General features: G+C 41.0%; 2 protein-coding genes across 2 annotated transcripts in view; one reads left to right on the top strand and one right to left on the bottom strand.

Annotated features, from left to right (window-relative positions):
- Positions 1-13,288, bottom strand: part of COMMD5 (COMM domain containing 5) — a 19,579-nt gene extending 6,291 nt beyond the window's left edge. The window contains exons 1-6 of the mRNA XM_062613370.1: positions 13,141-13,288; positions 12,887-13,099; positions 8,612-8,772; positions 7,470-7,498; positions 4,229-4,279; positions 199-294 (exon numbers count right to left, since the gene is read on the bottom strand). Of these exons, the coding sequence (XP_062469354.1) occupies positions 199-294; positions 4,229-4,279; positions 7,470-7,498; positions 8,612-8,772; positions 12,887-13,099; positions 13,141-13,288 (698 nt within the window). The remainder of the gene's footprint in view (positions 1-198; positions 295-4,228; positions 4,280-7,469; positions 7,499-8,611; positions 8,773-12,886; positions 13,100-13,140) is intronic.
- On the top strand, positions 13,140-24,789 carry FAM199X (family with sequence similarity 199, X-linked). The gene is made up of 6 exons (XM_062613353.1): positions 13,140-13,491; positions 16,299-16,518; positions 18,232-18,381; positions 18,720-18,881; positions 19,482-19,742; positions 20,489-24,789. Exons 1-6 carry the CDS (start codon positions 13,304-13,306, stop codon positions 20,657-20,659), a joined length of 1,152 nt encoding a protein of 383 aa, XP_062469337.1. The 5' UTR covers positions 13,140-13,303; the 3' UTR covers positions 20,660-24,789.

The following is a 24,789-nucleotide window of genomic DNA, read 5'->3' as shown; positions in this document are numbered from 1 at the left end:
CAACCCATGTTAACAGGAGCAACCTGTATACAAACTGACTTCTGCACTGTTCAGAAAATCCCCTCCATATCTTACCCTTTAATGCTGCATGCCAGTCCCTTACAGAAGGTACATTTTAACACTATTCACATTTTTAAGCAGCACAAGAAGTCCTTAGGCAAAGTAATTTCTAGGGTCATGCAGGATTCTCTTTTATACCTTGTGGATATAGCTACATCCACTCTCCACCTGAAGTCCTGGACGCTTGGCAGCCTACTTCCTTGTATGATTGCTGTGCCTTCGGAAGTGGGACGCCTACAGAGTAAATCAGAAATGGAAGACTGAAAAGTAAACTCATAAAACAAACAACAATCTAAAGAGAAAATAAGATCCCTCAGAACAAACCGGTCTGATACTTGTTTCTTTCCTACATCTATCATCATTTAGAGAGGTCTCAATGAGTGGAAGTTTTGTGTATTTAGGAAATCTGTGCCCAGATTATCCACTTTTTCTATGCTTAACTACAGTCCATGTTAAAAAAGAGCAAGTGACTCTGTGTAATTCCAGTAAACTGACGTCATTCTAAAGTTCAGCAAGAGTCACTGTAATGGCTGGCATTTCTATTGTTTCAATTACATACAACTGTGCAAGTTAGAAAGGGATCTGCAAATGGATCTTTATCTTCATGCAGATCCAACAGGAACAAAGCAAGCAGGGATGAAACTGGTGACTTGACCAAACAAGTAGGAATAAGGTCACTGTGCTCCTTCAGCAGAAAGCATCTGGTATTAGCAAGCAGCAATGTTTAAAAATACAGTAATAGTAGAGTATACTTGGAAGCATACTTACAAAAATAATCACAGTGACTCTTGCTAAGCCAACACAATTTACAAACTCTGAAGTCCTTACGTAATGCTCACTGCCAACTCTTGCACAATCTTCAAGATTTTTGTCTAGTTTAACATGTGAGAAGCCAAGGCCTGAATTTATTACACATATTGCAGGAACAAAGAGGCTGATCCAGCCTCAGTTTATTCCTGTGAGGAGATACAGTTGACAGCGGTTCAGCTTCAGATGGTTGACAATCTTTGAAATTTTAACAGCATCTTAAGCTCACAGTAATTTAACAAGCCAAATCTGATACACAGCCGTAACAACCACCCATTTTTAGACATACATGCAGAAGTACCTTCATCCCATGTGTCCTGAAGTTATTTACAGTACATTTCAAAGCTACTCCAGTACTTCCACTAAGGGCAGGATAAGAACAGTTACATCCTTTATCCATGGTGCTAGACATAATCTAATTAGAGACTTTACATCAGAAAGGAATCCTCTCTGAACAAATCCAGGATTGCAGGAATGACAGTTTAACACCCCAACTCAGATTCTTGTGTGCAAGTTAACTGGTGCCTTCAGAAACTTCCCAGAAGGATTAATGATTTGGTAAGGTCCACAGGACTGGCAGACTGAGATCCTCCAACACTCTTGCATTTAGCAACAGCAGTGTAAGAAAGAATTCATCCTTTTTTCCTTTGGGGGGGGGGGGGTGTGTGTGCTTAGGAGGGGTGGGTGGTGTGAGAAGTGACACATTCCTTATAGTATGGTAAAGGAATGACCAGAAAAAAACAGATCAGCTGGTTCTTACTCACTGTCAGCTACAGGATAGGAAGTAGGTTACCACAGCTGGGTGCAACCATGAGGAGCTGGAGTCTAGAATGGTCATTAGCAGGATTAAACAGTAAGAACAGGCCTTTTCCTCTGTCGTAGCTGCTGCCAGAGCATTGCTTTGTTTGGGGAATGCCTAAAAATAGCCACACGGCCACCGCTTCCTTAAGGCACGCTAACTCCCATGAATGGAAGACAACCCGTTCAGTGCAGCACCAGTATTTCAGGGGAAGAAAAAGTAGAGAAAATAGGAAGATGTTTTAGTTAGCAGTGGTGGGGAAGATCAGCAATGCCCAAACAGAGGTGACGCTTCCGAATATTGTTAAGCTACAGCATTTCTGTGGCTAAACCACAAAGCTTTAGTTCTGGTCATGACTGTACTTTAGCACCACTCCCTCAGAAAGAGTCACAGCTTTCATAGCTTAGTTTAAGCTTCTGTCAGCACCTTCCAAGCCTGGACAAGATCACAGCTGGGACAGCAAGAATCCTGCAAGGATGACAGAATGTGCATATAGTGGCCAACATACATACAGAAATTATGCAGGCCATTAATCAAGCCATTGAGTTCTAAGAGGAAAAGCAAAATGGAGTAAAAAAGACTCAATGGATCTTATATCCAAAACCTACAGACTATAATTACATTTTGTAAACACTCTGTGCCAACAGCTGCAATGTACTGTCAGTACATAGTGCCTAGGCAGAAGTTAGAACAAGTAAAGCACCATGTATCAGTCAGAGACCATCCAAATTATATGTGGAAAGGATGATACACCTGGTGACAAGAACATCATCTGCCAAAGGATGCAACAGAAGAGCACTCGAAAATGAAAGATTAGAGAATGTGGAGCACCAGCTGACCTAACAATTCTAAACTAAAGACAAATTCTGGATGGTTCCCTACGCACATAACAAGGCATGCCAAGCAGGCCACTGAACAGGGAGAATGAACAAATATATGTATGTGTGAAATGCTGACAAATGGCACACAGAATGCAACCTCCTGGTAAAAACTATACACTATTAAAAGGAGAAAGCACTACATTTATTACAAACATTTCGAGAAGGGGAAGTTAGGGTTATCTTTTCCCTTAAAAACCTTATAATTTCTGCGGTTATTTTATGGTGTCAATGCGGCAAGTTTTTCTTTCCTTTTGGTCTACACAGCTTGATGGAACTGTGGAGACACTGAAGTACAAATGTCAAATTTCCAGTACTTCAGAGCTGTTGTTTAGTGAGCAAAATCGCAGAAACAGGATAAGATGCCAGGAAAAGTATTAAAAATGGATTTTTCTGGGTTATCTAGCTTATACTGAATTTTTGATCAGATGCTAATACTTCTCTTACCATCACAATCATATATATTTACAACTCAATAAGCGTATGTATGATTCAGTGTTACATTTAAGATTATAAAAGCAGATCTGTCTAGAAATCAAATCTGAGGTACTCTTCTCTGGTCTCAAAACACAGAACAAGATTACACTGGATAATCACAGCTTTTGAAATGAGAAAAAGCTAAATTTTCCAGCATCGTGATTTTGCAGTTGAAAACAGACAATCATGCATGCTTCAAATGACATCTAAATTTATCCTCTTTCTCCACCACAAACAATATTTCCACTTTGCAACCATGAATTTTGCATTCTTGACACCTATAATTCAGACAGAAGAGCAAGAAAAAGATGAGAAAGCTGAATTTATTTTTACTCCAAGAACCTTTAGCTTTAAGCCAAGATCCTAACCAAGGAAATGAAAAATGTTTTTAACTTTGGTAGCAGCATTCAGACCCTTCTGAGGGTAACTGAAATACCACAACTATCATTACTGGGATTCCATGCAGAATATCTGAAGCAGCATTGGGTTAGTGATGCTATGTGCTGAGTGACCTCAAGTTTCAAGGAGAAAAGTTCTGCATATGCAAAAATTCCAAGCAATTTCTAGATGTAAAATAAACTGAATATGGTTGAGCAGAGAACCATATAGAAAAAAGGAATCCCTAGAAGGGACAAAAGAGCTAAGTGGTTCAAAAAGTTCTTGATTCAGTACTTCCTCTGGAGCTACTGCTTAGAAAATGAATTACAGCTATCAGAGCACTTGATATCTCATACATGACATCAAGTCACCCAGTATGAATTCCCAATTCAACTGTACATAAAGATTTGACTAAATGCTGTGAATGCTTCCATAAACCACAGTATGTAAAAGGCATACGTAGCTTGCCTCCCAACAAAGCAGGTCTTTCACTTTGCTTTAAATTGAATGATAACAATGATTAAAATGCTTAATTCTACAATGCATTTTCATCTGTAGGTACTGACGCACCTTACAGAGCCTATAGAACATTATAAAAATTGATGGGTGATTATCACAGACAAACTGGAAATTGGCATGAAAGCTACTTACTGTATTTACAGCCACACATGAGGGACATCATGTTACGTTGAATCAAAATAATGGGACAAGTCTTGTTCATATTAATTTAGAGAATTTTGCTGTTCCTGCAATAGGTCTGGGACTTACATCAGCACAGCTCTGTGCAACCTTGCTGCCTGCACAATGCAAGATACATGAAGATACAAACCTGTTTCCAAAGACTATACTGGAAAAGTCCACAATGAAATCTTCTGGTATCCTTAAAGAGAAGACCAATACAAAATAGTTAAGTTTATTTGTAACCACAAATATATGGCCTTAGCTACCAAAACAAAACAAAAAAAATCTATTACAGAACACAAAAATGTGTCATCATTTTCCATCTTCCATCGCTTAAAACTGCCATAAGCACTTCAGTATTGACTCAGTCTAGGCTCTCAAAAGGACAGCCTATGTTTTTATATCAAGAACCCTAAAAACGGTATTACATCTTCCTGTCCTACCTAGTATGGCAATGGTATTTGCTTAACTTCTCTCAGTCAAGAAAAGTTTTAGTGACGGCTCTGCCAAGTGCAGAAGGCAGGTCAGCAATTCTTGCTTTCAGAAACCCAAACCTACACATTTCACTTTCACCTGAAGTGTAATGAAAAGAAGATGGAATGAATTGCCCCCACAAAAGCAAGAACAGAGGCCCTTGTAGCTAAGGTTATTTACAAAAGAAGCATAGCTAAAATGGGGAGGACAAACACAGATTTGATGGGGACCATGAGAACTGGTTGCCTAACTTTCACCCCATCCACCCCGTGTCTCTTCAGTACTTTACCACTCCTCTGACACTGTTGTTGCCTCACAGTCAAGCTGCTGTTGATTTTCAGTTCAATATTATCAGGCTGTGAACTGCAAAGACTACAGAGAAAACACTATCTGTTCAGCTGTCTTTGCCACAGGAACCATAACCTCCTACAGAGAGGCAGGTTGGACAAGTGAGAGAGCTACTGCTGTTGCCACAGTTCAATCCAGCACTTGACACGCATCAGTGCCCAGAGACATTACTCACCAGTGGTTTGAGATACACAGCGGTATAGCAAAGAAAATCAAAGCAAACAGGGAAGTTATGTGTCCTAAAGGGCTTACAGTGTCTAATGATGGGAGAAAAAACAACTCATCAACTCACACAGTGGGAAGATGAAACAGCAATTATCAGCACTTTAATTCTTAATGGAAGAAGCGGGGTTAAAATACATTTTTAAATGGTGTTTGGATAAAACTGAATGCATATTAGCAAGGTAGTCATCTGAGGCAAAGCGGGAAGTGAGGAGGAGGAACTAGACAGTGCTTTTTTGGCTGCATGTGTCTGTCTGTCTTTCAGAAGAGACATGATTTTATTTCTGCAAACATTACTTATACTTCCCCTGCAAGCATATCACTTAACCCAGCTTGATGATGACCCAGTATCCTCTGTATGTAGTGGAATAGCTGGATACAGGAGGTTGTAATATGATTGTTATGATACCTATCACAATAATTGCTCAACTGTAAGGGCAAGTGTTAGTAAGCAAGACACACTACTGCTCCCCTGGAGCTTGCATTATTTTTGCTGGGCAATTAATGATTTTGCCAAAAATTCTGTGCTGCCTCTAACAACTTCCATGAGGCCAGTCACATACTAAGCAGATCAGACACAGAACATGGCACAGCTCGGGCCTAAACTACAGACGGCAATCAGTTTTCAAAGGGACATTCTGAGGAAGGGACTCAAAGGGCATGGAAGATATGGGGATGTCTCAATCCTATGTTATTTGCCTAAGCCATAACGTTATTAAACAACCTGAGGGTTGTGTGTGGAAATAGTACCCACAGTTTAGAGCGAATTTCTTCTCACTGGCTGAGCCAGTCAGGCCAAAAAATAGGGCCTATAGAATGGCAACCCTGTGAAACTCATAGTACTGATGTAATTAATCAGAAGTGGGCATTACTCCAGCCTCTCTCTCCACCAAAAATAGAAGCCAAGACCAGCTGCATCACCAGGAAACACAATTAAAAAACTTTATATGAGTTTACTTCTTTTCACTGAAGAAAACAAAATAGAATGCTGGAGAAGTAGAAAAAAAGTAACTTGGCTCAGAGCCCAACGCTTTTAAAAGTCAACACAACAAAAAAAAGCAGAATAAGCCATTTTTCTGCCTTAAAAATGCAAAATTCCTGCCCAAACTGGGTGCCAATAATGCCAAGACACCGCTGCTCACTATGTGTGTTCTTCAGAAAGTGTGGTCAAATGACAGGGATGGAGGCCTGGGAATCTGTATTTCTAGACACAGTCAGTGTAACACAGCCAGCCCAGCCAGTGACTTCCGGCACTCCTGTACACCAACTTTCTCCACGGCTCAACAGAGGAATATTTACCCACAGAACTTGGCATGGAGCTTTTAGCGCTCTTCATTATCCCTTAATCACACTGAACACAGCCTGTGCACACCTCAATAACACCAGCTCCCACTGGGTCAAAAGCAACTCCTCAATTTCTTACCTACTTTAACCTGGGTGTGAACTCCGTGACCTGGGAGAGGAAGCAGCTTGTATTTTAGCTCACAAGACAAAAGGCAGGGCTAACTCCAGCACTGAGCTGCAGGCAAAATTGTACCAACTAGCCAGGCACCTTTCATCATGGCCCCAGTTACACCTTTCACCACTTACATGTCTAAATCTGCAGCTTTAACTTGCCTGAAGTTGCTCACAAAATTAGTTATGCCTATGACTCTGCAGAACAGAGTCTGAGGAGAAAGCCAATGTGCAGGTTAACAGACAAATAAGGATGAAAAAAGACAGAATTAGAAACATACTGATCTATTTCTCCTAGGTGGGAATCAGGATGCTGAGAGTTATGGGAAATGAGCGTTTTAAAATAATTGAGCCTTGGTGCAGAGGTTTCTCTACAGATGAAACCAGCAACTGCTGTTATTCTCTCCTTGCTACTGAATATGGAAATAAGGGAAAATCTATAGAGATGATTATCATCTGAGGTCTAGCTTTTAGGATATGAACTTCTACTCAGAGATGCTCTGGAAAGGCTGATACCGATTTTGATGAAGTCTGTAACATCATTATGCTTTCTGGGGTAATGGGCAGGAGAGATCAGAGCTGAACAAGGTGGTAGAATGTCATGAACGTTTTATCATTGGCCTTTCAAAGAAGGAAAAAAAGTAGGGCAGTTTCTTAGCTTCTGAAATGCCTTACCAAACATGTTAAAAGATATTGCAGTGCAAGGTGGGGATGGCAGAGAGAAGGTCACTCACATTTGCATAACCTACATTACAGACTAAATTAGACAACTCTCCCCAGCATGTGAAATTTACTGCTCATGCTAGGTGCTAACTGAAGTCTCACACAACACCTCTGGCTTCACATGACATTTGGTAACAAATGTATTCTGTACACATAAATAGGCATACCTGAGCTCCTTTAGGTCTTCCTTAAAAACCTAGAAAGACAAAGAAGGTGAGATTCTACAGGATGTAGTCTTAAAAGAGGATTTTTTACCTGGTGAATTAATAGTATCTTGGTATCTCCCCCCAAAAGTCTTAATCTCCATTGCCAGTAGCATTGAAATGACAGGTTACATATTGAGGAGAACTTCCAGAAGCCTTCAATTGAGTAGTGAGAAACTAATTTTAAAGGCCTAAATCTGTTGGAAGCCTTTATTTTTGGAAACAACATCCCTGCTATTTCCTTCATGTAGCTATCCATAACATTCTTTTTTCAGAGTAATTAATTACATACCCTTATTCTCAAATATGTTTTGCAGTAACTCATTTAAACTATGATAACAGAAAGGAAGTGGTGAAAGATAAGCTCTGAGTACTACAAGCATATTTTCAATATGCTTCCTGTAATATGTGAGATTTTCCAGCATGCCTGGGTAAATATGAAAACAGTATCTTAAACAAGAGAACAGTGCTGTAAGCCCAGGAGTGGTTCACTCACATAAAAATAAAGTAAGAAAAAAAGAAATGTAAGGTAAAGTAACATGAAAAAGAAAATAGTCATGAAGCAGGGATAGGCGTCAGAAACGTCATCTGTACCCATATTCACACAGAACATCCATAGCAGAAGCAGGAAAACCTTCTCCCAGTTTTCACTCCACTGTTCCAGCCATGCAACCTTCCTTTCTCTACAGCAGAAGCATGAAGAAAGGCAGGCAGACAAATATGAGGAATTGTAAGTGTGGACAGAATGAGCGGTACGTGCGAGCACATGGTTATGGTAACAGAAAGTTGATGCCAAGGAAATAACTTTGCAATAGTTTCTTTTGGGGTTTTAATTTAAGAGTGAAAACAAATATGCACAGTGCAGGTGCTGAAGTAGAAAAAGATCTCTCTTTCCCAAACCTTAAATACTCTTCCAAGAAGCTCACTGTAAACCTATCTAACAAATAAAACAATAACCTCTAGATTTTTAACAGTTCCTTCCAGCCACTTTAACTTGGAACATTTTTATGTGTAGCTCCCCACCCTGGCAAATAGGTTTTAGATTGTAACTCATACCTAATGCAGCTTTTAACTTATCAGGACTCCCAAATACTCCCAGAACTTACTTCTTGTTTGAAAGTTGATAAGGGGAGTCTCAACGCCTCTCGCAGGAGGGTATACATGCCAGAAATGAGGAAAGCAAGTTGCTCTTCTGAGAGATTAGTGCTTTCTGCAATAAGCTTGACAGATTCCTTGCAGTCTTTTCCTTCCAGCGCATTAACAGTGACTGTAAATAAGAAAGCAAAGCAAGATCCCTTTAAAAAGAGGAAGACCTGGAGTCTGTAAACATCAGCATAAATGTGTATGATTTTACTTGACTTACTGTACTGGCATTTTTCCTGACGTGAAACTGCCACTTCAAGTCTCTGTAAATACATCTGGTCATCCACCCCCATAGGTCAGTCTCACACCACTTTACCAAGAGAACTTCAATGGATTAAATCTTTTGCATTGCAAAATGGAAGACGTTTTCATTGATGGAATTTCTTTCATTATCATGCAAGAAGGGTAAAAAAAAATATTGCTCACAGGTACAATTCCAGCTTGAGCTTCTGTTAACAAACTTGTTCACATCAGAAGTCTGCTTAAAGCTTAATGACACTTCTGATACACAGCATAGGAGAGGAATTGAGCAAATGATTCAACACTGTTCTCCAACGTTTTACATCATTATCTTGCAATTTCAGCAGAGACTAAGGATTAAATGACAAGAAGACAAAATTAAACCTTCAAGTCTTGTAGTTTGCACAACTGCTGATAATGCAAACTTGACAGGAAATGACAGTTAACCCGTGTTGCAACATTATACATTAATAACTGGGGTGGATTTATCTCAATCTTCACCATTCAATTACTCTTTCTTTTTCCATGTATGTACTGGCTTATATAAACTTCTGTTGTCACATCAGCCTCTGTCCTGCACCCTGATCAGCCTGGAAGGGCTCCTGGAGCCACAGGAAGCCTCACTGTGGGAAAACCAGATTACTGACACAATCCCATTGCAGGATCAGGGCATTAGATTAGTCATTTATAATGAGCCGTATTAGTGCTGTGAATAAAACATGAAAAGTTAAAAATGTCCACCAAGTGGTACTGAAAGCCAGCACTAAGAGATTAGCTAAATACTAATGTTGGGAAATAAATAAAAAAGAGTTCTAATCAAACTGCCAGCCTTCCTCTTGGCAGTAGGTGAGTTCCACTGGCTACTGTTTTCTAATTCTGGATAGGCTGAGAAAGTTGGGGCTGTTCAGCCTGGAGAAGAGAAGGCTGCGTGGAGACCTCAGAGCAGTATCTTCCAGTATCTGAAGGGGGGCTATAGGGATGCTGGGGATGGACTCTTCATTAGGGACTGTAGTGATAGGACAAGGGGTAACAGGTTAAAACTTAAACAGGGGAAGTTTCGATTGGATATAAGGAGGAAATTCTTTCCTGTTAGGGTGGTGAGGCACTGGAATGGGTTGCCCAGGGGGGTTGTGAACGCTCCATCCCTGGCAGTGTTCAAGACCAGGCTGGATGAGGCCTTGGGTGGCATGGTTTAGTGTGAGGTATCCCTGCCCATGGTAGCGGGGTTGGAACTAGATGATCTTAAGGTCCTTTCCAACCCTAACTATTCTATGATTCTATAAACTCTCTTTGCTTTTCACATTTTTAAATGTGTACCAAATTCAGTGGCAAGTCTTGTATCATTCATGTTGAGAGATATAAGTTAGTTAGTTTAAATAAGTTTTGAATACTTTGAGTCACTTAAACTATTGTGTGGTTTAGAATGCTGTTTGCTCAGTTCAACTTGCTTAGCATCAGTAGCTAGATCTGCTGCAGTCTTAGGCTGCAAGCTGTGGACTTTTACCTAGATATGCTTTCTGTTAGTTTTCTTAGTGATCTTTCTAGAGGCTAGTATGGTGCTGTGTTTTGTCTTTAGTGTGAGAAGGACTTGATAACACGCTGATGTTTTAGTTACTAAGTTTAAGTTGTTGCTAAACGTTTAGATGTTTATGGTAGGTCTATGGCTTTTTAAGTGCCTGTGCTCTGCTGACAAGCAGGTTCACAAGAAGCACAAAGCAGAAGGAGGCTACAACCATCAGTGGAAGCTATAACTCAGCAAGATAAGAACAGTAAACAGCCTGCCTGTATGGAGACAGAGAAAGAATCCAGTAAGATGTTAGAAAACCCCAGACCAAAAAATCACCACTGGACTAAAAAGGCGTGTGAGAAGCAGGTTGTGTCTGAAGGAGGAGGAAGTGTGCCCAAGAATGTGTGTGAGCAAGGAGTCGAAAGGAGCGCCCATGTGCTCACTGAAGCTGCCTGCTGTGATGCACTCTGGTCCTAGCAGTTACCTTGGGTGGTGTATGTGCAACTCCTTGGATGGTGTGCAAGTGCTCAGGCAGCAGCTTCTCCCTTAACAAGTCACGCTGCCGACTGAATTTGTCTGGCACTACCTATATGGGAGATTTTGCACAAGTAGAACGAGTGTGCAAGGTGCTAGTAGTGCTAGTACCAAGCTTTCCATGCTGAGAAAGGCTCTGCTCTATGACAACAAAACTGACTTTGAGTCTGCTGGAATGGCCACATACAGATCAGCACCGAGGCCTGCCTACAACACCATGCACAGAGCAGGAAAAAGGTTGCTGCTTACTTACCTACTTAAATACAACTTTGATCTGTTTCTTCAAAGAGCAACAGGTCACTTACAGTTAGACAACTAGACAGCTTTAATGACAATAGTGGTCTGCTTTCTGTTGACTAACCCTAATAATTAGTTAAAAGTCCACATCATCTTTTAGAACCTACTTGCATTACCCTAGAATACAAGATGGTTTTTACTCAGTACAGTTCAGGGAACTCAGAAATATCGCTGTCACAACATTTCCAATAGTCAATCTGAAGTAGAAAAGAAAAAGCCCAAAATATCTCAAGAAAATCTCACTGCTGGATCATTTCCTACTGTTAGAAAGTAAATGACACTTTAGCAGAGCCTGCAATAACACAGGCTAGGTAACCCTGAGATAACGGTATATGCACTTTTTACACTGTGAACTGTGCAGGTATATAAAGCCACATCTCATTTTATTATGATTTAGCAGTATAACAGCAACAGCCTCAAAAAACTAACTTGGTGCAAATGCCAGAGCAATTCAGATGTATTGGGTAGAAATCCATCATGTCTTCAAAGACTACTAACCCTTCAAAGGACAACCTTCTGCCCTGCAAGCTGTCAATCCCCGGCCAACAAGAGCAGAAGATAACTGGAGATCTCTGCCAGCCTCACATAACCTGGGCACTTGGATGAATCCCTTGGATGAATCATCATTAACCTGCCCTGCCTTCACACAGCTCTGAAGATCTGTTTTTTCCCCTTACAGTAGGAAGCATTTATTGCACACCTAAATGTAGGCAATAATCACACTGAAATAAAACTCAGTTGGAGCTTAGGGGACAGTCAGGCTTTCTGGCACCAATGTAACTTCTTGGTCTTTGTTGTCTCTGCACTGGACAGCAAATATGGTTCAACACCTGTATTTACTTTAGTCCCAGTGCCTCTACCTATACATCTGCTTTATTACTTTCAATTACTGTAAGAAAACCCTGGGTGCACTGCTCCACTTCTGGCACTGCAGCAACACTTTCAGAGGCAAACAGCTGCCAGATGCCTTGAGTCCTTATTGACTCAATCCAAGGAAAAAACAAAAAGAGGCCTGAAAAGAAGTTATCTGAGAGCACACACGTGCCAGGCCTGCAGCACCACACTGTCCATGCAGCAGCTGGGCTCCTCAGAGCTGTGCTTTTGCTCTACTAATCAACTCTTGGATTATTCTGCAATTTACTCAACCAAGTAACTCTGATTTTGGTGGTCAAAGATGCCTTGAGAAAATCCCAACTTTCTTGCTTTACCGCAGGCAGGAGCCTCACAGAGAAAAACCTCATCAATCCCTGCAGCCTCAGCTCCAGTCAGATACCTTCATTTCCTCCTGCACGTTTTGACAGCATCCACGGCTCTGGCTTTCCCCTGACCAACACAATCCCACCGTGACTCGACTACCGGCTCTGGGGCTGAGCGGGGAGAGAAGAGTGAGAGCTCCTCGTTCTCACGGACCTTACGGGGCTTTAGCATACACACAGGAAAACCCGTCATTAATTCAACGCTCAGCTTTAGCTTCCTGCAGGGAGAAGCAACGGGAAGCGCCGCGGGAGAGCGGCGACCCTGCCCGCCACGACCCTCCAGCTGTCCCCGCCTTCCCCACGGAACGCGGCGCTGCCCTCCGGCTCTGACCCACACCCTGCGGCGGGGCACCGAGGGCGGCGGGATGCCCGGGGCGGGGCTGGGCAGGCCTCGCCGGCCGTACCTCTGAGGAGCCGCCGGAAGGTCTCCTTGCCCATGTCCTCCAGGACCCGAGCCATAGCCTCTACCTCGGCCGGCACCCGCGGCCCCAGGAAGCTGCCGCCGCGGCCGCCACCGCTCTCGCCGTGCCCGTGGGCCGCGGCCCTGCCCGCCGCCGCCGCCACCGCCATCGCCGCCCCGTCCCGCTGGCGCCAGGGGCGTGCTGGGGGAGGGCACACTGTGTCGCCCTCCGCCACGGCAGGGGGCGCTGTGCCGGACCGGAGCGGAGGACGCGCGCCGGAAGGAGCCGTCCGTAAAGCTGAGGCGCATCCTGGGACCGGCCGGTGATGGCGGATCGGCAGGTGCGACCGTGAGGCGATCTCCTCCGCGGCCCCTCCCCGCCCTCGGCGGGCCGCGCTGCAGCCATTCCGTTCCCGTCGACATGACCGAGGAGCCGTACGAGAAGTTCCTGGCCCCCGAGGAGCCGTGCCCGCTGCTCTCGCACCAGCACCCGCCGCGGGGCGGCAGTTTGAGCCTGAGCGAGGAGGGCTGCCTGGACGTGAGCGACTTCGGCTGCCAGCTCTCGTCTTGTCACCGAACAGACCCGCTGCACCGCTTCCACTCTAACAGGTCCGCCCGCCTCTCCGCGGGGTTCTCCGGTCGTTGCCTATCCGGCGGGCCGAGGCGACAGGGCCGCAGCAGCTCGGGAGTAGCGAGGGGCCCGGGGCGGGAGGGGCTGCGGCGAAGCCGGGGCTGCTGCGCAGCAGGGCCGTGCTTCCCTCCCCGTTTTTCTACCAGCACGGTGCGACCGGGCTGCGGTTTCTCCCGGTACCCGCTCGCTCTCCCCTGCCTGGGTTACGGTTGCCTTTGGCAAAGCTGCGTGTGGGCTCAGCCTGCGTTCGGCTAATAACGTTAGAATGTTAGTGTGAGCTTGGTCGGTTTTTAAGGTACGTTTATTCCTTTCTGAATTTCTTGAAATGCCGTTTTGAGCACTGTAGGACAGGGAAATGAAGAGTGGTGTGCTTATAGTAATTAAAAGCAGGCCTTGCGTGGACACCAAGCAAGCCTGCAGAGGTTCAGAATGAATCAGGCAGCTCGGTGGCTGCACCAATTCGTGCAGAAACATTTCCATCCCATGCTGCTAATTAAGGGCCTGTCTGTAATTTGTAGAAGAGGTCTATTCTGAAAATGCAAACGCAGCTCTACAAAGGAATTCCAGTTGTGTCTCTCAAATCAAACCCACAGTCCTGTTTACTTAAGAGCCTCATTCTGCTACTGTTTATGCATGGTATTAAGCTTGAATATAGCAACATCTTATTTTTGAGAAGAGTTTGTGACTTTTCATTTTAAACATACCTGTGGGATAGTTTTAGTTCCTTTTCCAGAGTTGCAAGATAGTTTTACTAGTTACTAGGGTTTCTATTACAGCATTATGAAGAGTGGATAATAAGATAATCTTTCAATCGAATTTGTATGAAATAATAGAAATCATGTTTTAAAAGTGTCATTCAAAAGGGCAAGCTCTTACTTACAGACTTTTAAATGGTTCACTGCCTTGATGAAATATGAAGCATTTTCATGATCTGGTTCTTATATTGAAAGACTCAGTTGTGACATGACTAGTAAGATGTATTCATAGCATATCTGTAAGATAAGTGTGTGATATTCATCAATTTTGCCTTTATTTAGTACATTTCTCTTTGCATTGTCACTTCTTGAGCGTGTTACTCTGGCTTGCTCATTTTACAAACCTAGGTTTGGACATACTGAGTGGGTATTTCTTTTCTTGGGGGCAAGGACATGCTCTGTCTTGCACTGATTGAGCCATTGTAGATGCACAGCTCAGTCCATAGTGTTCACATAAGCCTTTCTATTTTTTTTGAGTAATTTTAATGTAGTTCCTACTTCTTGCTAATCCTGCTTACCCCAGCAGGTACAGCATCCCCAAGTTACGAGAATGTGAGGGCTGACTGCAGTGGTACTGCAGACCTGGAATGTCTGTGTATAGCTTGTTGGTGGTATAGCCCCTGCACCTCATTCTCTGTTTTGGTTGGTCTGGAAACTTTGTCCACTCTGTCTTTCCTTTCATCAATATTTCATGGATAGTGAAACTGTAGTAAAGTTCAGAAGTGTGCTGTGTCACCACACTCATGTTCTGCTCTGTATCTCTATATATGCTCTATATTGATTGCCCTGCTCACTATAAATTCTGTACCAGTAAAAAATCGCACATGAGTAAGTGGTGCAGAAAAGGGAGGACAAGATCTCCCGAATCTGCCAAAGGAAAAGTTTTGAAATGCCTTTGGCACTGGATAAATTCACTGCTGGCCAAAGAGGCGTGGGCGTGAGACCATCACAAACATATTTAGCCATCCTGGTATGCAGCTTAAATAATGACAGTTGGGGACCAGCCTTTCTGGGTGATGGCATCACTCAGCTTTTGCAGTTGGATAGAGGAATGTTTTTCAAGTGACCCAGGCTGAAGTGGAAAGGCTGACGGGACAGGAGTTTATGGCATGGGTTTGAAAAGGGCTTCTCAAATTCACAGACAAATTGTTGTGGCCATGTGGCAGTGCTGTGCTGACTCACAGTTGTCTCGACCTACTTTTCACCAATGTGTAAAAGAAATCCAGATAATGGAGGCTGATTTCATGATTCATTGTTAAATTCTGGCTTACTGTCATTAGACTGAAAAAACCTGTTCTGTGAAGTTTGAGTCCTCAATTGCTTTCCTTTAGCAACAGCATTAACTAGCTTTCTAAATGAAATTATGAGGGAGGGTGGGAAAGTGTTCAGTTTTGGCACTGTAGCATTTTGCAAAGGTCATTTTCACATTTTGCATGTTTGCATTCCAACAGGATGTCCAATATTTTTGGCATTCAGAGTTGAAAATAGTGAATATTGGAGCCTTAGGTATATCTGTAATGAGTTTCCTTATTAAGCCGTAGTTTTTTGGGGGGGATTATCATCCTAGATTTCCCTTTTGACTCCTACTTATCCTGAAGTCCAGTTGATTTGCTTCTTAGTTTTGCTTGTTTCAGTTTGCATGCAGGTTTAAGTATCCCAGTATATGTGAAATTATATTTGTAGTTCAGAGTATTTAAAAAAACAAACCACAATAAAACCAAGAAAGACAATTTAAACGCTACAGGAATCATGGCTCTGGTGTGGAAACTGTTAATATACTAAAATAAAGGTGTAATTCTGTTAACAGTACATGGAATTTTGTTTTGCCAGTTTTAATGTTGAATTCCCTTTGGTGTTGATTATGGACCTTTAAAAATACTTGAAAATAGAATGTTTCACGTAATTATAACACTGGAATAAAATCAATGTATAAGGTTACTGACAAGCTAAGTGGAGGTGGTTTTATGAGGCTTAGAAGAATTTCCCAGGCCACATGATATTGATAGTTTGCTGCTTTCTCTGTTTTGCAGGTGGAACTTGACATCGTGTGGAACCAGCGTAGCCAGCTCAGAGTGCAGTGAAGAGCTGTTCTCATCAGTTTCCGTTGGGGATCAGGATGACTGTTACTCTCTCTTGGATGACCAGGAGTTCACCTCTTTTGATTTGTTCCCCGAGGGCAGTGTCTGCAGTGATGTCTCTTCTTCTATCAGCACATACTGGGATTGGTCAGACAGTGAGTTTGAGTGGCAGGTAAACTACTTCCACTGTAAATGTGAAATTCTGTATAGGCTGTTAAGTGCTGGTAAAGTCCTCAGCATTTGTTTTTGGGTAACTACTGAACGTAAGAGCAGATTGCTGAGTCTTCAGTGTTAAAGAAAATGCTTTGTTCCATTTTGTTCCAGTGTTCTTAAATTGGAGGGGGAGACTGAAAGTCAGCTCTTCAAAGAGCAGTGCTTATATATTATGGTAGTTTGGTCTTGGGGACCAGTATGTGTCTTATAGCCATGAACTTAGATCCTTTGTACTAAGGATCTGCCCTGATATTGGAATCTGCCTGTAGATGTCTGCTTCCAGTGGTTCGGTCATATTAAATCTTTCTTTGGAATGGAGCTGGCATCTAGACAAATTGTAGAAGCTTTTGCCATAGCCTGTTCCTATCTTTTTTTTTTTTTCTCTCCTGTACAAAGAGTATTTGTCTGACCAGGATGGGAAAAGCATGAAGCTGAATCACATCCTCCTTTTTCCTAGTCAGTATTGGATTCAGTTGTGGTCAAATATCTCTAGTTTGTGGTAGTTGTCTTTGTTCAGCAGCTTCTTCAATTGTGATATGCAGACTGGTTTATATATTATAGACTTGAATTGCCTTTTTATATTACGGACTTACTTCAACTGTGAGCATATACACAGCTTTGAAATAGGAAACTGAGGAATACTTTTAAGCTGTGTCAGGGAGCTTAGGCAAAGCGTGGACAGAGTCTATAAAGTCAGTGTAAGGACTGAAAGAAAGTACTGATTTTGAGAAAGTGCAAATCCTGTTCCAGAAGATGCAAATGAACTTAAGACAACATGGACTGAAATTAGCTCTGAATTTCTTACTGGTTTTAGAATGACTGCTAGTATCTGTGTATGTTGTATCACAGAAGTTCCAAGTGCATTTGTATGTTACAGCTCGGATTGCATCCCAAAGATTCAGAGCTTCACTGAGCTGTGAAATGGTGTTTTGAAAAGAAGTAATTTCTCATGTCTCAGTTAGTTGACAGCATCCTTGATCAGTAACTACCTTTTCTCAATTATTCTTTTTTTTAAAACAAGCCTTTTTTAAGAGCCGTTTGACTTGATTGGACCTGCAGAATTTTGGAAAGACTCTTTGTAGCTCTTTCTGGTGTTATGTGGCAGAATCTCAGCATGAGTAATCCAGCTGTCACTGTAACTGGAAGTGTGTTCAGAAATTACATCAGGGGTATAAATGAAGCTAAAGTTCTGCAGTTGCTTTCAGGCAAATGAAAGTGATTTTAATTGAATTGTCTTGTGTAATTATGGGGTGTGGTATAAAGTACAAACCTACTTTAAAATGATCTTCCTTAAACTAGAACTTCCTTTATGCTTTAAAATGGGAGGTTGAGATTTACGTTTGGGTTGGACAATGGACAATGCACAATTGACACCAATGGAGAAGGGAAACAGTTGAAATGCCACATCATTCTGCTGTTCTCTTAAATCCAATGTGTTTAAAAAGAGGATTGGTAAGTTAGAGAATAGTGTGAATTGAGTTTGCTATAATTGCCGTTTGTTGGAAGATTCAAAGGAATACTACAAGGTTAGGAGTAATTACTAAGTTAGAGTCTATGGATAGCGATTCTTTGCTAATCTGACAGTGTGTTTTGAATTGTTAATAGTGGCAGAATGACTTTAAATCTGCCTGCTGTATTCTAAGCCTTTGTTCTTTCTCTTGCATATCACAAGTTGCCTGGCAGCGACATTACAAGTGGGAGTGATGTACTTTCTGATGTTATACCTAGTATTCCAAGCTCTCCTTGTCTGCTTCCGAAAAAGAAAAACAAGCATAGGAATCTTGATGAACTTCCATGGAGTGCAATGACAAATGATGAACAGGTGAAACTGACTTTTTTCCTATGTGAGAACAGTAACATACAGAAGAACTTTCAATTAGTGCCACATCTTAAAAGACATACTGATTGCTTCAGTGTAAATGTAGACCTGTGCAGTACTGCTTGATTCTTAAAACTAAATCTTCTTGTCTTTTGTTTCTGTAGTAGGCAGCTTAATGTGCATTTGAGTTTTCACCATGTGTTTTTTAGGCTAATCAATGAGGCTAGACTGGTAGGAAATGCAGTATTTGAGCACATTTTATTCTGTTGCCCCTCCTGTTTTTCTGACACTCATTTAGAATCAGTAATGCTTAAAATGACATGTCTTTCTTTGGGTCCTAGGTTGAATATATTGAATATTTGAGTCGCAAAGTCAGTACGGAGATGGGCCTTCGAGAGCAACTTGATATTATTAAAATTATTGATCCTACTGCTCAGATCTCACCTACAGATAGTGAATTCATTATTGAATTGAACTGTCTCACTGATGAGAAACTGAAACAGGTGAGTTGAGGTTTGTACATTCGACTTTGGGGTTCCAGCATCTGATAGTCTTGCAAAATCTCTTATGGAGTTGTGATCAGTTTTTATACATAAGCATATATATAGGGAGATAAACCAGAACACAGCATTGTCAATGAGAGAGTTCAAAAGCATTATATTATGTATTAAACCTTTATATGAAAGACTGTGATTATATATTCTCAATACATGTTAAGTCTCTGCTGGCATGTGTGACTGTCAGCTCATAGAGGTACTTCATTTGCTCACTGAAGATAAGCTAGCATTTCAAACTCCAAAGGACTGGAATTTGTTGGGGAGCACTGAGTAGAAAGCTTGGGGGCAGAAGAAGGAAAGAAACCCCAAATCTTTTTACTTGGTTTTCTTCCTTCCCTATTGTAGTTAATATTAACTTAGTGTTTAGTTAAATTCTCTTGATGACTGGCAGATGGAATTTAAGCAGCCACAGCAAAATGTGGCAAAACTGGACTGATCTAATAAATCTATCATTATTAACAGGGAAATTGTGTTTTTTCCATTAAAAGGAGTATCTTGGTCTAGTATGTATCAGGCTTTAGTAATTCTGCTTTCTCTGTTCTAAAGGTGAGAAACTATATCAAGGAACATGGACCTCGTCAGCGGCCTGCAAGGGAAAGCTGGAAGAGGAGTAGCTACAGTTGTGCAAGTACCAGTGGTGTGAGCGGCGCCAGTGCCAGCAGCAGCAGTGCCAGCATGGTCAGCTCAGCAAGCAGCAGTGGTTCAAGTGTTGCTAACTCTGCTTCAAACTCGAGTGCCAATATGAGTCGAGCGCACAGTGATAGTAATTTGTCCACAAGTGCTGCCGAAAGAATCCGGGATTCCAAAGTAAAGTTTCTAATTTTGTGCATATGTATTAAGCTAACCTGTTAGAGTTGCTTGCATGATCTTAGCCAGGATATTTGTACTCGAGGAGCATGGTTAGTAACTGAGGATTTGCTGAAGTGATCTAGCTAAACCAGTGCTGACTCTTTCCTCTGATGCAGCCATAAGGAATTTAAACTTGTGCTCTTACCATCACTTGTAAGTGAAAGCCTGATGTTTTTATGTAGTAGATTTTCTCATTACTTTTGTTTTGAATAAGGTGAGTGGGGGCTTCTGCATCTTACTTCATTCTTTGAATGCACCCACAGTTTTGCAAAAACAAAAAAAATTATTCAAGATTGATCAACCTGATCTGGGCACAATTTCTGGACAGTAAAGCCTGTCTTGGTTGTGTGTGGTTTTTTCAACTAGAAGCTTCATCAGGCTTTTTAAATCTTCTTCAGTTTGTTCTTTGAACACATGTAATGAGATGACTTGGTTAGGAGAGACCTAGTGAAGTATGTTACAATTAAAGTGGTACTGTGGTACTTATCCTGTCTCCATAATTTCAATTTCCAGTGTGGTGGTCTCGATACTTTAATATTAGATATGATTTTGGATGGATGCTTGCACCACCTCTAAGAATTCATTTTAGTTATTTTTCAGAACAAATGTTATTTTAAAGGTTAACATACATTCGCCAGCTTTAAAGGTGGCTTTCAGTCTACATAATAAAACCTTATTTTTATTCCTCTTATGTGTTTTGATAGAAACGTTCCAAGCAGCGGAAGCTACAGCAAAAGGCCTTACGCAAGAGACAGCTGAAAGAACAAAGACAAGCTCGTAAGGAAAGACTGAGTGGATTATTTCTTAATGAAGAAGTGCTCTCTTTAAAAGTGACTGAGGAAGACCATGAAGGAGATGTGGATGTTTTAATGTGACGGGGGTGAATTTATCAGTGTTCTTTCTAAGCCTTAAATGTATTATCCTTATTGTTTACATGTATTTCTTGACCAAATTTTGGTTAATGTTAACAGTATAAACCAGATCTTTCCTCAAGTGTCATTTTGCTAAGAAAGTCTGGGTATTGAGTAACCTTTTGAGACTAATTTTGCAAGAAAGATCTCAGAAACTTAATTATCTTCTGAAAAGCTGCTGAATAGACACGATTTTAAGAAAATTTGAACTTGACAAATGTGCTAATTTACTTGCAAGACATAAGTCTAGGGGTTCTTTTGGATGACACTAAATATGCATTACTATGATTCAGCTTTTTGGTCTTGGCTTTTTTTTTTTTTCAACTTAGCGTTAATACTGCACTTGCCTTGTTCTCTCTTCCTTTCCCATTATTAGGAAGATTGTTTAGCATCTTAGGAAAAAGTCTTCAGTTCTACTGGGCTTTCTTTGGTTTTGCTCCTGGATCATACAAAATCAAAGTACTGTGATAAAGCCTTTTCTAGAAGTTATGACTTAAACTACACAGAAAACAAGAAGCAGGACTTCTAGTGCAGGGAATCTGTAACACAATGCCTGACAGTGTAGTTTTTTAGGAAGCAGTTAAAATTAAAAAAACCCAAACTTGCAAGCTTAGTCTTCAGAAAGTAATTTTGCTGCTCAGTATCTTGGTAGTATGATTGTTACTGGTCATTGACCAGTACATCCTTAGTATTGCTATGAAGAGTTTCAAATTAGAAACACCTTTTTGCGCTGAAAGTGCATTAATCTGCAGTTAAGTTGTCTAGGACACTACTTACGGTAGTTAAAGATGCAGCTGGAAACAGAAGTGCAAACACATGGCGCACAATTCTGGTGGCAGCTGTGCTTTTTACTTGTGTGTTTAGCTGAGGATGTGTCTTCTTTGTGGGTTGTTACACCGTTACATGTTACAGAATTCTCCTTTTGTTGTCTATCTGCTTTTGGAATTTCTCTTGCTAAGAACACAAGGTAAAATTATTGCTTTCAGGTAGGGCGGTAGAATAGTTTTAACCTATTTCCTAATTGTGACAATCTGCAAGGTGACTTTTGTCTTTATTTTGGAGCTACTTGTTACAGAACTTCATCCCCCCACAGCTGACATAAAAGTGGTACTTTGAAATTTCAATGTGAAACTTAAAAGATTATAAAATAATTTTCTATTTCTGAGTTTAGGCGGTAATTTTTCATTATCTTGGTGCTTCGTTACTTTCATTTTGCTCTTCTAAATTCAGGAGTTTGGCAGTTTAGTGTAGGCACACGTACCTGTAATTGCAGGATATAGGACTGCTCACATTCATTCTGCACGTCCTGCACAGACCTATTCGCCCTGACAGTTGAATTATGTTTTCCTTTCAGAAGTGGCATTCCTTGTATCCTCAGAATAAACTGATGAGTAAAATACCTGAACAATGGCCTCTGAAAGGGCTTCAATAAGAAATAAATGAAGTTCATAGTCAAACTCGTGTGAACTTAGTCACTCGTACGGCTGCTAGACACAGGTACCCAGCCTTGGCCACTGACTGGTTAAAGCCATGTAGTGTCATTTCTAAACTCGAGTGTTAGCTATCTTGTGTGGCCAGTTACCTGTTCACTAACTAGAAGTAACTGTTACCTGTCGGCGTTTGCTTATACTGCAAACAAGCTGTACAAACCAACTGTAGCTGGTTGATGCCTCACTTCCTCCTGTAGGAACAGTACCAGAAACTTTTTAACAGTATAGAAGTTACTGAGAATCCAGATTGACTTAAATCTGGAGCTTCTTTTAAATATCTTGTGTGGAAGAAAAAAATGAATTGCTGTCAATTCAGCTAATTTTGGGGTGAAGTTGTTGAATTCTTGCAATTTACTGTGGCTGTAATGGATGAATTCATCGTGGAATATTTCACTGTGTGTACACAGTTCAGGACAACCTTTATTTTCTGTGGTGACTTTGAAATGTGATTTTTCTTTTTCCCTGAAGAAAAGTGCACATTTAATACAGTAGAAAATTGAGACTCTGAAATGAATTCTAAGAAAGGTGTGATATCTCAGGGTGGTGGGGCATGAAACTGTGTAACTTTATTCCGTTTCAGCAGCTCTTCAGAGTGTAAAGTCTCTGCTGAGAGAAGACCCCCTCATTTTGCTGAAATATAGTTCTTTTTGGGCACCTGTCTACTAGCTTCCAGAGATCATGAAATGAGGTAGGATAGTATTTCCAGCTTTATCTTGGTATGATCATGTAAGTATAAATTAATCCAAGTGATTAGATGGCTCCAGTTGCTCATATGCTGTGCTGAATGAAAAGGTCCTGGGTGCCCTGGTAGCTGGATATATCATCTTCAGCTGGATATATAGTCACTTGTGTGACAGTTAAAACTAGAAGAAAATGGATTTCCAGGGGTTCCATGGTTATAATTTATGTTCTGATGAGAATGCAGAGTAACGTCTTGCTTACCTAAATGTTGTCTTTGCCAAGTGCTTGGCACCTCAGAGAGTCGGGCCTGAAATAGCTGTGGGATTCAAGAGTTCCTGCATACTTCTACATGTTTGGGTTGTTTTCCTTTTCTCAAAAAACCTGGCCTTGCTGATTCAAGCATTGTCCATTTTGGCTATTGCTTTGTTTTATAGCATGTTACCTACACGTTACTGGGTTCAGATAGATAAAGACGAGTATGCCTGCTAAAATCATGCATTCTTATCAGTGCTTTTTCAAAAAAGAATCAAATCTCTGCTTTTTGTTCATAGATAAACAGTGCCAAGTTTAAAAGCAAAATAAGAGACAAACAGGAAAAAACTCATAGTTGTATGGCTCCATGGTACTGAAGCTGTGTATCCAGGTGCTTTGTACCCACTGTCATGTGAATGTAATCAATTTGCTCTCTGTAGTATTAACGGTTTGCTTCCATGGTAACTTTTTCTCTAAAAAGGCTTAGAAGGAGCACTGACAGTCTGATTGCAATAGGACTGTAAACAATAGAGAACATTCTTTTCTTACTTTAAATATGAGGAAGAAAGCTAGCTGCCTGACAAAGCTAATTTGTGTGTATGTATCTAATGTCACCCTTTGTCTCTGTTAAGATAATTATCTATTTTTCTTTATCTGGGAAACTGATTAAAAGATGGTTATAGTATGCTCAGTATGGGGTGCTTACTAAGAAAAGTCTTTGTAAGACTTTCCTGGGCTTAACTTTTAGTTCTCATATTGTGGTTTGAGACCTGTGAAGATCATTCTCTGGGGAAAAAACAAACTGACCTGCTTGAATATACCATTTACATCAGAGTCCATCTACAATATAGAAACAAAAAAATGGCAGTATTTACTGTTCATCTACGCTGAATGGCCTGAAGCCATTTCTTTTTTTCTAACACACTTTCAGCTTTGAAATCAGAGGATGCATTGGTCTATAAATATTAATAAACCTGACTGTTTTGGGGGGCTCTTGAAGTTCATTCTTATAATCCAGATTTTCATGACAAATGTTGTTTGATTTATTGGTTTAATGTTCTTTAGCTTACTGGTCTTGCAGTTCTTGGGCATGGAAAAGACAAGTCCACATTCAGTTTTCCACTGAAGGATTGCAAAGATAGTTTATTAATCTACCAAGGGCAAATCCTAGTAATATTCAAAGTGCATCTATTTTGACTATTAACTGTGGTTAATCATTCTTACATTCTGTCTTATCTGGATAACTTTAAAACATTTCCAAATTACAAACAAGTTCTTCAATTAAAAAAAAAAAGGAGAACTATAATGTTGAAGCCTTCATTATAGTTCATAACCAAAGCAAGGGGAAGGGGGGGGTTCTGTTTTTTTGGGGGGAGAGAGATAGAGCTATAGGTAGGGCTAGAGTATAGGTACGACTTCAGTGGAGTCCCCTCCCAGGTTCTTGCTAATTGTATTGCTAAATGCACTTTTGTATAGAAACCTGTCTTCTGTACATTCTGTATCTATTTTACACAATGTTTATAGAGATTTTTCTGAAGTTGTGAAGGAATTACTGAAAGCTGCAATGCTGGTGACTGATGCTGTTGACTTCAAGTTTTCATTGTCTTTGAAATTAGTTATGTGCATATTGAAGTACAGGTTGGAATTAAAATTGATGACATAGCAAAGATA

Source organism: Pezoporus occidentalis, unplaced genomic scaffold (assembly GCF_034315485.1).
Source record: "Pezoporus occidentalis ecotype Australia unplaced genomic scaffold, CSIRO_AGI_Poc_V1 ctg165, whole genome shotgun sequence".
NCBI lineage: Eukaryota > Metazoa > Chordata > Aves > Psittaciformes > Psittacidae > Pezoporus > Pezoporus occidentalis.
The sequence above is the reverse complement of the archived record's forward strand: the minus strand, read 5'-3'. Positions and strand labels throughout refer to the sequence as shown.